The sequence below is a fragment of the Drosophila eugracilis genome, unplaced genomic scaffold (assembly GCF_018153835.1).
Source record: "Drosophila eugracilis isolate 14026-0451.02 unplaced genomic scaffold, ASM1815383v1 contig_90, whole genome shotgun sequence".
Taxonomy (NCBI): domain Eukaryota; kingdom Metazoa; phylum Arthropoda; class Insecta; order Diptera; family Drosophilidae; genus Drosophila; species Drosophila eugracilis.
This window is the reverse complement of record NW_024573812.1, coordinates 9,873,178-9,891,172: the sequence shown is the minus strand read 5'-3', so window position 1 is coordinate 9,891,172 and position 17,995 is coordinate 9,873,178. Positions and strand designations below refer to the sequence as shown.

Genomic DNA, 17,995 nt, shown 5'->3' with positions numbered 1-17,995 from the left:
AAATGACTCCAACAAACGTTATTGTTTTTCAAAATTTATCTTAGACTTGTCAGAATTAAAACCCATGACTCTTAATGAAAAATAAAACAAATGTAACTGGATTCTGAAGAAACCCAATCTTTGGTTTTATAAATAATAATAATTTTGCTTGGGTAATCCGAGCCTTAAAAGTAAAATTATTTAGTTTTCATAAAAACAAAAATCATTTTCATACATTTTTTAAACAGTTCCTATTTTCCTTTATATAAAAAAACAACAAAAATAAAATTAAAGAAAATACGGCTTACGTTTATTTTGGTATATAAACTTATACTTAAAAATAGGAGTTCAAGTTAGAAATTTACAAATTTAAAATTAAAATCGAACCGCTCAGATGAGATGAGCCACCGTCGTTAGCCAGCACTGCAACCACTTGGTGGTTGTTTCTCTGGGAAACTCGGTGGTCGGTGGTCTCGAACTCAAATCGAAATTCGAGTGACTCTCAGTTTTTCAGTACCAGTTTACCTCTTAACAATGCATGTATGTGTATGCGGGGTACGAATACTTTTGTGGCTCGCTGTATTTAGAGAACTAGCGACTCAACTAAATTTTGACTCAAATCGAAAAGCGGGTGGCTCTCAGTTTTTTAGTTTCATTACCAGTTTGCTCTTCGTGCACAGCACATCGAATATTTGTGAAGACGGTACGTGTTTGTTTGGTCGCGCTCCCAGAATTCTGAGGAGATTTTCTATCTCTGCTAGCCAAGTTGAATTGCAAAAGGCCACAACGAGTGGATAGTGGCGGTAGAAAAAGAAAAGCGCGCAATTCGGCAGTTTGTGTGTTTATAAATAAATGGGAATATAATTTATTAGCAACCACTATTCGCGCATTTTCCGCCCACGCCCACCCCGCTCTCTATTTCTTCCCCCTCCCCCCCGCTCAGCGTTCTCTATTACTCACTCAACAAAAACTCAACGTCAAATTTTCAACAGGTATTCAACGACGACGACGACGACAACAACAAATTGTCTTTTTTCGCGAACGAATAGAAAAAAGTGGCAAAGAATTTGTTTACTAGTGTGAAAGCGTGTGAGAGTGCAACAACGGGGAAAAGTGAAAACCACACAAAAATACAACACGAAAATCTAACGGTATTAAAGGCTCCGCAAAGTATTCACCATCTACGTATCCTTCCTGTGGATTAACAAAAAAGGATTCTAACTTTGTCTTAATTGGGTAAGTAACTTATTTTTTTTTGGATTGCGACATTAGCTACCGTTTTTTTTTATTTTTGGGCTGTGGTCGGGAGTTTTTGGTGGCTTTATGTTTTCGTTACCAACACAAGCACATAATGACTTGGGCAGTATGACTTCATAGCACACACGCACACACACATACGCACACAAAGTTAATTGAGAGCAGCTTTGCGAGAGCGTGAGAGCAAAAGAGCGGCGAAGAGAGAGAGCCGGACTCACTCACGCGGCATTTGTATCTCGGTGCTTGTGTATCTGTGAGCTGTCAAGCTTTTCGAGTGTATCTTTTGGCACGATATTCTTTCGTTTTCGACTTCTTGTTTTGTCAACTCGGCCCACATTGTTGTTGTCGCCAGTCGCTCTTTGATTTTGATTTTGCTTTTGGCTTTGCTGCCTTACTCCAATTTTCCTTCCTCTGTGTTTTCCTCGTTTGCTTCGCATTTCGCTGGCGGAAGGGTGGGAAATTCTTATTGGAAACGCGGTAGTCAAGGAAACGTCCCACAACACCGATCGGATACAAATGTAACTTAAAGATACTTTTATTTATGTAAATGTATCTGAAAGGGTAAATGTAACAATGTGTAGTAGTTCTCATTTAAGCTACGCAGTTACTTAGGGAAATAGTTACTAAAGTAGCTTAAAGCTAAGTTTTTACGTAGATACGTGTTTAAATGTATCTTATAGATACTCACAATGAGGGATAGATACCTTAAGCACTTTTTTACAGCGAGGCAAACATATTTCAAAGGGTAAACAGTTTAAAATTCAATTATACGCAGTTTAGTTCAGGTATAGGGGTTCAAAAATTACGCACTTGTAAGAAAGGGAGAAGTGATAGAAACGTACCTTATATATATGAAATGTACTTTAAAATTAACTTAACACCCATTTTATGTGAAATATTTACCAAAAAAAAACAAATGTATCTTAAATCCACAAGCCTTTCAATAGAGAAAATCTTCGAAATACACATATCCCACCACTATGAACTTTCAGGAAGCGACTCTTCTGCATCTCTTTCTTTGGCCTATATATAATTTTGGAATTTTGTCGCATTCATAAGGCATACAGTTTCATGCGATGGCCAAAATCCACTGCTCAAATTCCCCCCGAATTTAAACGTCACTGCTCCGAAAATAGAATCGATCGGTGGTCGGGGCAAGCAGGTTTCCGCAATCCTTATCAAACATTGAGCGTTTTTTGCATTGGCATATTTGTTTGATATCGGCTCGGGTAAACAAGGACGGCTCTTTATCCCAGCCACTAGGCAACATGGTTAAGATAAGATAAGGGAACACCACAACAAAGGCCAGTTATGAATGGCAGGTGACTGGTAGCGTTATTTTAGTAGCTTCCCCTTTTGCTCCTCTGAGTCATTTCACGATTTTCACCATCCCCGGAAAACTTTGGGGCGTTGACTTGGCAACGAAAAACCGTTCTTCGAAAGCCGCTGTTTACGTGGAGTTTTTTTTTTTGTACTTTTTTACTCTTTTTTCCGGGAGGTGTGGGCTTTGACCCAAATAGAAAGAAACATTAACATAAAGACGACTTCTTGGCCAGGCCATGCAAAGTGGTAAAGTGGTAAAGTGGTAAATAAAAGAGGCAGAGCTTGCATTAGAAACCGGTTGCTGGCGCTGCCAAGAAGTTGGGGGCACAGCAGACAAACAGATAAAGCAGCCGAGCAAAGCAAACGAGGAGTGCCAGCCACTGAATGCTAATAACTGTACAACCAGCGAGTGGAAAACTAAAACTATACTCGTGCAACGTACAACACAAATCACTGAGAGAGTGAGAGAATTTAAGAGGGCTAACGACTTGGCAGCACGCGAACATGGCTCAAACAAGAAGAGTCGCAATCACAAAAACCTGAATTCGAAACCGATTCCGAAATTCGAGCGGAGCGTTAACCAACTAGGTGTGTCTTTCAGCGTTAGAAGCTCCAAGAGAGAGAGGCTCTCCGAATTCTCTCGTCTTCTCTTGGGGGAAAACAGAGACTAAGCCGCGTTTCGATAATGCCAGTTTAAACTTTAAAGCGTTTTTCCAGCGTGGCCAGATCGTTGGCAAGATCTCCGAAAATGTATCTTTCAATTTATGAATCCACATTTCAGGGCTATTCTTAGTTAGTAGGAGAAGATTCCACCCTGCTCCATCGAGGGGAAAACCAATCTAATCTGTCAACAAACTCAATCAGACGGAAGGCAGCTTTTCCAGCCCGCTTTGAGGTACTCAGCTCCCCTCCTTTAGCCACCCATCCTTGGATTTTCCGTTTTCTATTTTTATTTGTTGTCGCATCGATTTTTACTACTGGGGATAGAGGGGCGTCTATAGGTCTATGATTAATGTGCAAAGCGCTGAAGTGGACAAAATTCTCCTCGACGGCGGCTTGTTTGTTTACTTTCGCCCCCTTCACGACACTTTTCCCCTCGCCATCTGGGCAGAAATCAAATCGCGATGTGTGCTTGTGGGTGCGGCATCAAGACACGGTGAGAAATAATGAGTTTAAGGAGTTGGTTTTAAAGATTTATTCCCGCTTTATGAAACATTTCTAATCATTACTAATCATCTTCTACGTTCACAATTAGCCTTTTCCTAAAGCTCTTTTTATTGGTATTAAAATTGTAATAAAAACTTTTTGCTATAATAGTGACATGACATCACTTCCCACAAAAATATTCACAAAATATATTTTGTTAATAAACATCCGAATATAAGCAACCCATAAGGGAAAATATAAACAGCTTACTTGTTAATTATAAATTGCATTCCATTTGATAATTTAATAGAGATTTACTGTTGTAATTCCAGAAATGCAATTAATCTGGTTCAGATTTTCATAGTGTAGAAATAGCAGCACCGCTGGATGCATTCAGAGTTCGTTGGCCAGGCAGAGCCGAATGCTTTAAATAGCCATTGACAAACAGTGGATTGGTGAAGCAGGGAGATGGTGCATGCAGGGCGGTGTGTGGGGTGTGGGTGTGATTCACTGCGGTTATGTCGCCCCATCAGCCGAGCGTCGATCACAGCGATAATTAGTCAAGCGACACACTCTTCCATAGAGCCGTCACTTGAGCTGTCCAAAAGTGGCAGCTCGGGGTGACCAGAAACCAGTTTGCCACCAAGTGGCTGATCCACTTCTGGTCATCGCTGTCCCAGGGTTCCGAAGTGCCGAGAAATGGGAACGGATCTGGCTTATCGACTGGCCGGCTGGACTAGCTGGTTAGCCGCCAGTCGCCATCCTCGACTGCAAGGCGGTTCCACTCCGTCGATAAGTCTGTGCATTCGCAAAGGCGAAACACACCCTCTAATCGTTGTGTATTGATTGACCCACATTCCCACTTTAGCACGCAGTCCAGAATGCGCGAATGTTTACGTATTTCCCACTCCATATTTCCTTGGAAAATATACATAATAAGATGGATGAGCCTGGTGAGCTTCTTAATTAAGCAGTAAGCTGGAAAACCCAAAGCTTATGCGAGTGGAATAATGACTTCAGGGGGTCAAGTAATAAATTTAAGGGAAAGTTCTCCAAACTTCTTGACTGGCAAAAGTAAAGCTTCAATTTCCTTAATTTGTCAACTTAATATTTTAATTTATGCACTGCAACGAGAGCTAATTATGTCTAAAAAGTAACAGCTTCCCTTGCGGAAATGCGGCCATGTTTATAAACGGATGTTAAGTCAGTTTCAGGCAGTCACTATATATATATATATATATCACTTTTTAAATGCGATTTATTGGCAACGCTTCGTTGATTTCAGAAAATGGCAAGTTTGAAAAGTTTTATGCACTTCACTGCCCTGGGGAAATTTTAATGTTGATGGGCAGTAAAGCGAAAGTTCATCAACAATGACTAGCGGGAAACTCATATACATATAAATATACTAGTACATATATTAGGGAAAAGTTAGAGGCATGCCATTTCCTAGGGGAAGTGACGCCACCGCCAGGTGACCTAAGTTGATGTCAGAATAATAACTTGATGACACATGTCCCTCGCCCTGCCCTGCCCTTACCAATTGAATTTGATTTAAGTTGTATTAAATGAAACTTAATTAAAGGGGAGCAGGCTGCACCCAGAGTGCTCATGTTCTCATTCCGATTCTCAATTGAAACGATGCGATTGCCATCTTTTGTGCTTCTGCTTTCTGTCCGCCAACAGAACTTCGTTACTTTCACAATAATACTAAAGATATATGTACTATGGGGTCGTCTGCTTCTCTTCTCTTTCTGATTGTCGGACATATTTATTCTCGCCTGGCCAACCAGCAATATATTGTAACGTGAAGATTAGACGCGCGCCACTTGATGAATTTCACCTCGACCTCCTTCAATTGAGGCGAATGCTCTGAAATGTTTTTGGGTGTCGGCGTCTCTTGCAAAAATATTTCTATTAACTCTAGAAATAGCTCTTGATATTATGCCTTAGCCGGTGGCAGATCGCAGATCGCTGATCCGATGATGTCATCGAAAATAAATCACAATGTAAAAGCTTCACGCGCTATCAACAGTTCGAGCGATTTGTTTGGTTTTGGTCGTTGGCTGCTAAACCAATTTGTAATGCAGTACGTCGAGATAATGCTCGTGATTCACCATCGATTTTAGTCAAGTATGCCCAGCGGCATGTTCTCATGTATACATACATTCTGCAATTCGGCAGAGCAAAAATAGTTGCAGCCGCCCGTCGATGATGTCAACATTGCGTATGCGCAACCTTCAACTATGGGAACGAGCACGCTGGCAAAGTAATGCTATATGGAGTCCATATACACATGGTCTACGCCACGATACAAAGACGCGAGAATAAATAAAATAATATAAATTAGATGTTTGTCTGCTTTTCGGGCTTTTCGGGGTCTGGTTCTCAAAAAGCAGCATACATATATTTAATGTGTTTTTTTTTGTTTAATTTTGAACGCACGATGACGCCACCAGAGTTAATTCGCTTGGGGGTCGTGTCCGAAACTGAAACAGTATTATAATAACGCCATAGAAGAACGGCACCAAGAACTGGTTCAGCTAGTTTCCACTTGGGGATCGATGGCTCTCCGATCAATTAAACACTGTCAGTAAATTGAACTCACTTCGCAATCGGTCAATGCATCTTCGGCCAATTGACTCTCGCTACGCTACTCTTGCACGTTAACCATAGCCATATCCATACCCATTCCATTTTCATTCTCAATCAACGTTGATTGAAGGCTCTTTTCTGGGTGGGGCAGTGTGTCCACATCCGTGGCAAAATGTCGATATCGTTTCTTTGCAGAAAGATACATTTTTTTAATGGAATTATTGCCACAATCTTCAGTCCCGCTAAATTCCGACCGCAAACGGAAGGGGATAGAAGCGAGAGAACATGACGATGCCTCGACTTGCCGGCTTATATAACAGAGATATAGCTTATATATATATATATACTGTATATATGAAAGACTTATGTCACTGCTGAACTTGAATTCAGATCTGGAACGTGAGCTGGCGGCGATCACTTGACTTTTCGGCTTATTCAAAGGACGCTCCTCCAACTTCTGCTCGGTTTCCCATGTACTTTGTACATATTTAATGACTTAATTACTGGGGCATAATCTGTATTCACTCTGCTTAATAATAGATCTGTGAAATCAGACTGTTGTGCGGTTTATGGCCAGCTCATTGTAATGTTTTTTTTCGGTTTTGAAAGTTTGTTTTTACTGCCTGCTTTCGCTAGTAAAATGTTAATTCAATTTGCAGTTCAGCTTTTAATGGTTAATTTCTTTTCTCTTACAGCTGGAAATCATAGTCGGAGAAATTCTAGAGCTCTTCGGAAGTGAGTAAGCAACTGCATGGTGACATCATGACCAGTAAAAGGAGGAGGAGAAGGAGGTGGCCACATCCTGGCTGGGTGTCGTGGTGTCTGTGTGGGGTTTGTTCCTATGGAGCAGTGGCGCCAGGCAAATTGAGCAACCTTATGGCGTGTTTTATGCCCTCAGTGCAGACATCTAATGAGCGAAAGGCGCCCACACAACAAACAAATGCAGACACATGACCCCGCGGAGTGGGCACTTCCGGCCATTTAACTGGGATCCAGTTCCAGTGCAATTTACTAAAGTCTCCACTCTCTTGCAGACATCTCCAAGCTGCTGCTGGCGTAGTCCCCAAGTTCCCCAAGCCAAGATGCCGGCGGAAATTAAACCATCCGCGCCCGCTGAGCCGGAAACGCCGACCAAGAGCAAATCCAAGACCAGCTCCTCCTCGCACGGAAAGCCAGCCCTTGCACGAGTCACCCTCCTGGATGGTTCCATTCTGGATGTGTCCATTGATGTGAGTAAACAAAAATAAGTCATCAATATAATGTCAAGCCCTAAAGAGGGTTTTAGGCTCAGCTTTGTTATCAAATTGTTGGATTTTTTATTTTGTTTATTTTTTTGTTGACTCAAACTTATGAGAAATAAACAAAAAAAAACAATAATTTTATCAAGTAATAATTAAATTATATACTTAGAAGTGTGTTTTAAATCAAGGTCTTGTGATTATTTGGGCTTAGCTTTGTGGTAAATGCTTTTTATGATGTTTTTTAAGACAGCTGCCGCTTAATCTTTTTTGTTGTAATTAAAAAAAAGGATATAATTAACAAGCTAATAACATGTATATGATAATTTATTTACTTAAAATATAAACTAAATTCTTAAAACTCTTACTCCGACAGCGTAAAGCCATCGGCCGTGACGTGATCAACTCCATCTGCGCCGGACTGAACCTCATCGAGAAGGACTACTTCGGGTTGACCTATGAAACCCCAACAGACCCGCGTACTTGGTTGGATCTGGAGAAGCCGGTGTCCAAGTTCTTCCGCACGGATACTTGGCCACTCACCTTCGCCGTCAAGTTCTACCCCCCGGAGCCATCACAGCTGAAGGAGGACATCACGCGCTATCACCTGTGCCTGCAGGTGCGCAATGACATCCTCGAGGGCCGTTTGCCCTGCACATTCGTCACCCATGCACTGCTGGGATCCTATCTGGTGCAGTCGGAAATGGGTGACTATGATGCTGAGGACATGCCCACCAGGGCCTACCTGAAGGAGTTCAAGATCGCACCAAATCAGACGCCTGAGTTGGAGGACAAGGTCATGGATCTGCACAAGACCCACAAGTGAGTTTTTTTAGCTGATTCTTTCAAGGAATTTTACTAACTTTATCCTCTATCGTAGGGGCCAATCGCCAGCCGAGGCTGAGTTACACTACCTGGAGAACGCCAAGAAGCTGGCCATGTACGGCGTGGACTTGCATCCGGCCAAGGACTCCGAGGGCGTCGACATCATGCTGGGCGTGTGTGCTTCCGGCTTGCTCGTCTACCGCGATAAGTAATGATAATTAACGAAAATTAATAAAATTTTATATTAATTAAAACCTTAATCCTACTAGGTTGCGCATCAACCGCTTTGCCTGGCCCAAGATCCTGAAGATCTCCTACAAGCGCCACCATTTCTACATCAAGATCCGACCTGGTGAGTTCGAGCAGTATGAATCCACCATTGGTTTCAAGCTGGCCAACCACCGTGCCGCCAAGAAGCTATGGAAGTCGTGTGTGGAGCACCACACCTTCTTCCGGCTGATGACCCCGGAACCGGTCAGCAAGTCCAAGATGTTCCCGCACTTTGGATCCACCTACCGCTACAAGGGTCGCACTCAGGCCGAGAGCACGTCCACGCCGGTGGATCGCACACCCCCTAAGTTCGATAGGACTCTGTCTGGAGCTCGTCTCACTTCGAGGAGCATGGATGGTAAGTGCAGGGGTTATTAACTAGTAAACCATACTAATTACCTGTTTTCTTTCAGCTCTGGCCTTGGCCGAGAAGGAGAAGGTTGCTCGCAAGAGCAGCACCCTGGACCATCGAGGAGACCGCAATGCCGATGGAGATGCCCACAGCCGCAGTCCCATCAAGAACAAGAAGGACAAGGTAACCCATCCAGTAATTAACCCCCTAATGCCTGACGAAACATAGCTAACATTGAGATGAACACGTTTAACGATGATTTCGGAGTTAACCAGAGTTTTTTGTACTTTCTTCTCGGTTTGTTACTAACTCACAACCACTCACAAACCAAAACCGAAACACCACACACACACACACATCACCATTCTGCGACTCTGACAATGATGTGCTCGTAATGTTAACCCTCCGCCCCCCTAAAAAAAACACACCCTAACCCCGTAACACTAACCAGTTGATGCGACAGTCGAGCACCGGCACGGCTTCGGCCTCCTCGCAAAGTTCCCTCGAGGGTGACTACGAGACGAACCTACATATTGAGGCCATCGAGGCTGAGCCCCCCGTTCAGGTTAACACTTTACTACCAATCTACCAATGAAAAACCAAAAACCAAACCAAAGTATCTTCCGAATATCGAATCTTCTTCAATTTATCCTAACTTATTTTTATCGGCTTTGAAAACTGCTTTACGAATGTTGTGAGCTTAAGTATAAACCAATTTGATTTCCAGTCTTCCGCCCAATTATTCGTTTATTTGTTCAGCTCAGGGCTACTATGTGCTATCTCGATGATTTATGGATGTTCTGAACGTATTAATTTATATTTTTTGTTTTCATAACCGACTATCCTCTAACCTCTGTGATTAGCCCTCCAACGAGCTGTACCTTGATCTGATGGTAATTTCTGTATAAAGATGAAAATCAAACAGTGCCGTCGACTTTCTGTTAAATGTGCATTCATTTTAACTATCTTTTTGACTTTTTTTAAATGTTTATTTTAAGTTTGATTTTTTGATTATTTTGTGGCGTCTGTAAAAGTCCTTTCCCCGAGCTGTATATACAATCTAGGGCCATACCAGTACACCAGTCCACACGAAACAAGCATTGGCACTGATTATGCGATTCTACTACTAATTATACCATCTTTAATACTTACTTAACCACGATTTTCATTTCGTTGCTTGTACTGTAAATTTGTCTTGTACATCTCAGCCATTTTGTAGCATGTCGCCTCTTTTTTGAACCCAACAAATCTGTATTAACTGGTCTATATTTTGGCAACTTTAACTAACTTACTGATTCTTACCAGGATGCGGAGAAGGAGGCCAAGTTGCGTGAGAAGAAGCAGAAGGAGAAGGAGGAGAAGGAGCGAAAGGAGCGCGAGAAGCGCGAACTGGAGGAGAAGAAGAAGGCCGAAAAGGCGGCCAAGGCAGCAGCTTTGGCTGCTGGTGCCGCTGCTGGTTCAGCTGTTAATGGTAGATATCCTCAGAGAAAGTATCTCAAATAGTATCTTTTACTAAACTATCTATCTTAAACCTAGGCAATGATGAGCTGAATGACTCCAACAAGTCCGACAAATCCTCAGGCAGACGTGTAAGTATCCCCTCTGGTTTAAAGCGTCTTTAAGCTAGTTCTTACGATTAAGAACATAGACCTAGCTTTAACTAAGCTAAGCGATAGCCCCGCACTGAATGCGCCCGCCCTCGTGTAAATACAGTTAACCCCTCTCTCCCCCTTAACCCAACCAAAAGCCACACCTCACTTAAGTTCCACCCGTAAGTTATGATAGTTTGTAGTGAAACCCGAAATTGGTCTTAAGTTTACCTCATTGGTTGTATGATACTTATCGTTTCCTTTGGTTAATTTTCCCCTCCTTTTTCTTTTTCTTTTCGTTTTATGTTTGAATTTTCATTTGACCCTCGAAACCAAAAACCGATCCAACGACGACCCACAGGGCGTTGGCATATTCTCCTCGGGTCGCAAGAGCAAGAGCGGTTCTCCATCCAAGGATGGTAAGGATAAATCCGGAAAGGATAAGGACAAGGAAGTGGGTCGACTTGGTCTGGTCGTTACTTCGGGTCTGGGCGATGGTCAGCAGGATCAGAATCTGGATGAAGCGGCCAGGAATGCGGCCAAGAACCGAGGATCCACCACGCCGGGTGTGACTAGGCAGTATGAGTATGCCGTCGATGAGGATGGCAATGCCAGTCCCACAAGGAAATCCTATACCCCAGGTGGTTTCCGCTACGATCAGGATCCTAACTCTAGGAAATCTGGTGCCGACGGTCAGGAGCAGCTGTCTCCTACCTCGCAGCAAAAGAAGATTGGCTTGGCCTTTAACTATGCCCCTGGCAATGAGAATGCCCTGAAGGAGACGGCCGAAAAACTGAAGGCTGGACAGCTGTCTCCCCGCACCCAAGATAAACTGAATCGCGGACAACTTTCACCTAAGTCGAGGGCCAAGCTCCTCCAGGATCCTCTCCTCTCGCCCACCACCCGTGCTAAGCTCCAGGGCAGTGCTGTGGATGCTGCTGCTGTTCCTCTGAGCGACTCCCAGAAACGTTCCTACTCGCCCACCAAGGGACCCCAGGGTTACTCCTCTGGAGCTCCAGGAAGCTATAAGCCAATCGCAGACCCCACAGCTGATTTCCTGGAATCCCAGCGCTATAACAAGGAGCCAGGTTATGTTGGCCCCTCTAAGGCTGCTGTGGCTGCTGGTGTTGTAGGTGCCGCTGGAGCTGCTGGTGCTGCTGGCTCTAAGAAGCCGGGTTCTCCTACCAAATCAGGAAAGGGATTTCCTGGAGCTGGTGCCGCAGCTGGAGCAGCAGCTGGAGCCGCAGCAGCAGCAGCAGCCGCGGCCAAGCCGAAGAAGAAGCGTGTCAAGATCATGGTTATCACCTCCAAGTTTGATCCCTCAACCAAGCGCATTGATGCGGAGAACGGAAGCATTGAGCACTCCACTGGCATTCTAGACCCCGCCACCGGACTCATTGACACCAAATACGGCGTGATTGATCCCAAGAAGGGAACCTTGGAGGCTCTGAATACGAAGACCGGAAAGAAGGAGGTCTTCCAGGGCGATGTTGATGGCAAGACTGGCAATCTTCATTTGGTTTCCGGAGTGGCGGATCCAAAGACGGGACGCCTGGACGAGACCCTCGGTCAGATCGTTTGCATCACCCCACAGGATAATCCTGTAGTGGAGCTGACGGTGATCACCAGCCGCATTGATCCTGCTACTGGTAAGATTGACACCGTTAACGGGGATGTGGAGCGATCTCTGGGCGTCCTGAACTTGGACACCGGACTGCTGGACACCAAGTACGGAGAGATCAACACACGCACCGGCGAACTGAAGGCCATTGATCCCAAGTCTGGCAAGATTGTGATCAGCAAGAACGTAAAGGTGGACCCTGGCACTGGCCAGATCACCATTCTGGGCGTTGTGGATCCCAAGACGAACAAGATCGATCCGACCCAGGGTCGCCTCATCGAGGTGGGCCAACAGATTGACCCCATAGTGGAGGTCACCTCCCTGGCGGGCAAGTTCGATTCCAAGAAGAACATCATCGATGCCAAGACGGCTCAGGTGGAGACCTCCGGCGGTCAGTTCGACCCCAAGGCTGGCAAGATCGATACCAAATACGGACAGATTGACCTGGTTAAGCACACGATCACATTCAATGACCCGAAGTCAGGTAAGACTGGTTACTAGGGACATCAAGATTGAACCCACCACTGGACAGATTGTGCTGAAGAACCAGGTGAACCCCAAGAACAACAAGCCTGATAAGGATTACGCCAGGATTATCTCTCTGAGAATCGTGCAACAGCGCGTGGATCCTGCCACCAAGGCCCCCATCACACAAGTCAGTGCCTCGAAGGACAAGGACATTGTGGTGGATCCCAAGTCCAACCAGATTTGGGTGCCTACTGGAGCCACCGATCCCGCCACCAAGGAACAGCAGTACATCTCCAGCAGCGTCGATCCAAAGACGGGCTATGTCATCACCATCTACGGTTACCTGGATCCCAAGACCAACGAGATCAAGAAACAGACCAAGCTCGACCCCAACACGATCAAGATCGAACCCACGTCCGGAAAGATATACACTGCCACCGGGGAAGTGGATCAGGCCACCGGGGAGCCCTTGTATGCGGCCACTCAGGTCGATCCCGAGTCCGGCGAGGTCTACACCAAGCTGGCGCGCGTCGACCCCAAGACGGGCAAGATCGTAATCGTGCGCATCCTGCTCATCTCGAAGACCGACGAGCGCGGTCGCCCGGAGGAGATCGATCCCTCCACCTGCGAAATCGATCCCGTCTCCGGCCGCGTTCTTAAGTTCTTCAATAAGACCGTTTATGTTTACAATATGATTGACCCTGTCACCGGTGAAATCGTGCAGGTGGACCCCAATGACCCGCGCTTCGCTGGCGCCCGCACCACTGTGACCCACACGATGACCCTGACCGGAGAGATTGACCCTGTGACTGGAAGGATTAAGAGCGAATACGGAGATATTGATCCAAATACTGGTGACATCGATCCCGCCACAGCTGTCACGGATCCCGTAACGGGAAAACTGATCCTCAACTATGCCCAGATCGATCCCTCGCACTTCGGCAAGCAGGCGCAAGTACAAACCACCACGGAAACGGTACCCATTACCCGGCAACAGTTCTTTGACGGAGTCAAGCACATAGGAAAGGGTGCTCTCCGAAGGGATTCCGAGGGCAGTTCGGACGATGATATGACTGGACAGTATAACGCTGACCAGGTCAAGGATATCGTTCTCAACAGTCCGGCAGGACAGGCGGCGGCCGGCAAGTTGGGCAAGCCAGTGAGCACGCCCACGGTGGTGAAGACCACCACCAAACAGGTGCTGACCAAGAACAACGATGGCGTGACCCACAACGTGGAGGAGGAGGTGCGCAACCTGGGCACGGGCGAGGTCACCTACTCCACGCAGGAACACAAGGTTAGCAAGGGATACAGTTCCTCATCGATATTCCGTTTTTTGCTTATTACAGGTTTTTGATCGAATTTGATTTTGGATTTAAAGGGATTCAATACTAAAGTAAATCTTGCTAGCCACTTGTATTTTATATAAAAAGGGTAAAGGGTAATCGAATTCGATCAAAATCTCTGAAGTGATAAACCGGAAAACTCTATTTTCTGTCTCTTTGCGCTTCGCTTTCCAAAGTTTTACTTCCTAATCTCTGCCTTTGCCTAACTTCCGCCAGTTGGTGTTGTCGTTGTTGCTTAAGTAGTCTTCCGTTTACTGTTTACTGTTTACTGTTCCATGTTCAATGCTGTACGCACTAACCTAACACCGACCACTCACTTGCCACTTCAATCCACTTAGGCTGATGCTACACCCACCGACCTGAGTGGCGCCTATGTCACGGCCACCGCTGTCACCACCCGCACTGCCACCACGCACGAGGATCTGGGCAAGAACGCCAAGACGGAACAGTTGGAGGAGAAGACAGTGGCCACTACCCGCACCCATGACCCCAACAAGCAGCAGCAGCGTGTCGTCACCCAGGAGGTGAAGACGACGGCGACGGTGACCAGTGGGGATCAGGTAAGATCGCATGGCTGCTGCACCTTTCGTTTTGCATGAGTTGACTTTTATAATTTCGATTTCGTTATGTTATGTTATGTGTTGTGTAGTATCAGAGGAGGGATAGCGTTTCCTCGACCAGCTCGGGCGACTCGGGCACGCCCATCGACGGACCCTACGATGGTGCCAGTGTGGTGCGCACAGACAACCAGGTGGGTCAAGCATGGCACTTAATAGCAATGATTAGCAACCGTTTTAGTCGCCCTAAATAGATAGTTTTCTAATACCAAAATGTTTCCCCTTCTAACCCTAACATTCTCAATTCTAACTCAGAAATCTCCGCTGTACACGACCTCCTCCACCACTGGACCCCATGTGGAAAGCACCCGAGTGGTTCTGGGTGAGGACACACCCGGCTTCTCTGGACATGGCGAAATCATCTCCACCCAAACCGTGAGCAGCAAAACCCGCACTGTGGAAACCATTACCGTAAGTACCGAGGACCTTAATCCAACTGATCCCTTTCGATCAGGACAAGTAAGTAGCCATAGAGGTAGGCCTTCTTGTAAATATCTTCTCTATCCGAAAGATACTTCCTGTAAGCGTATGCATCGCACTGTAAATTCCATGCATAGTCCCTTGTTCGAATGGGTTCAGGTTGAACTAACTAGTAGGTAATATATACTAATTACAATCTTAATCTTTAGTACAAAACCGAACGAGATGGCATTGTGGAGACCCGAGTGGAGCAGAAGATAACCATTCAGTCCGATGGAGATCCGATCGACCATGACAAAGCCTTGGCCGAGGCAATACAAGTGAGTCACTAATGGATTAACTTTAGTATCCATACTAAGTCAAATTACTTTCTTGCGATTACAGGAAGCGACGGCCATGAACCCAGACATGACAGTCGAGAAGATTGAAATTCAGCAGCAAACGCAGTAGATTTTATAACTATTTCTAAAAACTTCAGAGGATTTTCTAAGTAAACCAGCACTCACTCACACACATGACCACCAGCCCACGCATAAGCAGCACTTGCAGTACACCTTTTATACAACCTTTAACTATATATAAATATATATATATATTAAATACCAATATGACCTTGAGCTGATGATGACCCACATGACATAACAATAAGAGAGGAAAAGGGTTCGATTCCCAAGTATCCGTTACCGCTACCGTCTACGAGAAAATGCATCCACATGTTTATTATTTTTATTACAACTGTTGTTTATAATTACTTTTTATTACGTATATTATATATTGAATGTGCAAGGCAACGTTGAAATGAAATGAAATGAAATGAAAACTCTATATATTGTAAACCACGATTGCATTCAAAATACAAGAATAAAAACCTAAATGTACACACAAAACAATTACGGTGTGGTTTCTCTTTGTTTTTCTTTTTGCTGCTGGAAAAGCTCCCTTGGCATTCGCACTTGCTGGAAATTGCCATTCGTTTTCAATAAGCCACGGACCGTTGAATATTTGATGGACCGTGCCACCGCCGCTCGATGTGCCGATAGAAATCAGCAATCCACTGGGGTCGAACCCACTGCCACCCCCTGCAGTCCCCTCCAGCTTTTTGCACACAACGTCATCGCAATTAAGTGAAATTACCGGCCAAATAGAACACAAATGAACCCATTGCTGCCCGTCCAAGCACATGACCGGCGATAAGGACCCTGCATTAACATGAAATCCAATTCGCAATTGCAGGCCCCCTTGGGGCGGTGTTCATAGGGCACCACTTCCACTTCCCCACATGAAGGTGGAACCTCCTCTGAGAGCTCGACAACTCGCAAGTTGAAAAGGGGGTAAAACGATTGTAATGCAATATTTATGGCGCAGAGTGGCCAGGAATCGAGTGGAGGCGGTCGGGAAGGCTCCCTGCTAATAATATTACGTTCTGTGCCAGGAATTTCATTTCGCTATTTACACCCTGTGCATGGGAGGGATGAGGGTATGCTGGAGTATTACTGATTAAGTATCAAGTAGGGTTAAGTTTCAGAGGTTAAGAACTACTAAGCCCTAACTTATAAGATTAGCTTGCTAAGGAAGTTAGTAATACTACGATATCACGTCTGTTGCCCATCTTTTCTTAAACATAAGCTTATTTATTATCATTCTTTATGCATTTTAATGTATATTTATTTACATATTTGCTTAAATGAAAATAACAATGGTAATTGTTAATATAGAAAAATATGACCTACCCTTTTGGTTTGTTTTCGATTTAACTTTGCATGAGGTAACCGCTGTTTATGGACGATTAACGATAACAACGTTAATATTTATAACAATAGGTGGCTAAACATAACTAAAACGGCTTGAAAAATAAAATCAATCGGTATGCCAAAGTCGAGTTTTGATTTTATATTTTCATTTCAATTTTTTGTATGCAATTTTTAATTTGCAGGCACAACATGCAAAAAAATGTCAACTCGCGGTTAAAATAGAAGAGAAATCGTGCTGAAGGCAGGCTTTTTGGGGGAAGGGTGTTCCAGGGGGCAGGCGGGGGATCAGGTGTAGTAGGTAAAAAGCCGTAATTAAAGTAGAGCGTACAAGGTGACTGACTAATGCATTGATTCATAGTTTAGATATAAAACGCGCTCTCCGCCGATAAAATGCCAACCGAAAGGCGTTCACATGCTGAAAATCATGCGGTCAATCCGTCCGTCATTCATTCGCTCAGCCAGTTAGTCAGTGAGTCCGTCAGTCATTTTCAGTTCGTACCTGGGGTTGCCAAGAATTTGCACCTGCATGTCTATGTCCCGGTTACTACTGCTGCCCCCAAACATATATCCACCCTAAGGACACGATAACCGCATCGGGCTCAGTGGGCTCATGCATTTTTTAAAATGCGCCGTTGGAAAATCCTCTTGCGAAAATTTCGTTGCACGTTCGCGGTTCTGCAGTTAGAAAAATATGTGTATGTTAATATTAAAAAATTCGTAAAAAATGTGAAGAGAAGAGAAAAACACAACCCTTTTTAGTGAAACTTACTAGTTAAGGAAAAACATCCACGAAAAGTAAGATAAGTCTCAGCCAGAATACAGAATCCCCGGAAACTAGACCAGCTTTTAGCTTACACTTTACACCCTATCATTCTATCATTTTTGGGTATAACCCTCTTTAAATGTCAATAAAGATTTGGTTTAAAATGATTTCCAATTAACTTAATATATCCTTTCAAGATCCCTTTTCTCCACGTGTTCCTTTTTTGACGAACCTACTGCATATTGCATGTTGTTGTGGTCACTCGGAAAAGTTGTGGCAAATTATTGCATCAACTTTGGCCCATTGTTTTTCCAGGTTTCTGTTGTTCTTCACCATGGCCGGCAAGTAATGGAATATCTAAGTACGGACAGAGTATTAACCCTCCAAATGCATCGATCCAATCCCAGGTAATCCCCAGCTGACATCCGAGGGAAT

The 17,995-nt window shown here is 44.5% G+C and overlaps 1 protein-coding gene across 1 annotated transcript; it reads left to right on the top strand.

Annotated features, from left to right (window-relative positions):
- The first annotated feature begins 586 nt into the window (after nt 1–586).
- LOC108111980 (protein 4.1 homolog) lies at nt 587–15,701 on the top strand. The gene is given in 17 exon segments (XM_017221696.2): nt 587–682; nt 972–1,215; nt 6,996–7,035; nt 7,335–7,529; nt 7,915–8,360; nt 8,419–8,571; nt 8,633–8,991; nt 9,047–9,168; nt 10,291–10,456; nt 10,522–10,574; nt 10,936–12,687; nt 12,689–13,960; nt 14,348–14,569; nt 14,659–14,760; nt 14,882–15,037; nt 15,256–15,366; nt 15,431–15,701. Coding segments are annotated over 14 exon segments (5,127 nt in total). The 5' UTR covers nt 587–682; nt 972–1,215; nt 6,996–7,035; nt 7,335–7,382; the 3' UTR covers nt 15,497–15,701.
- The last annotated feature ends 2,294 nt before the right edge of the window (nt 15,702–17,995 follow it).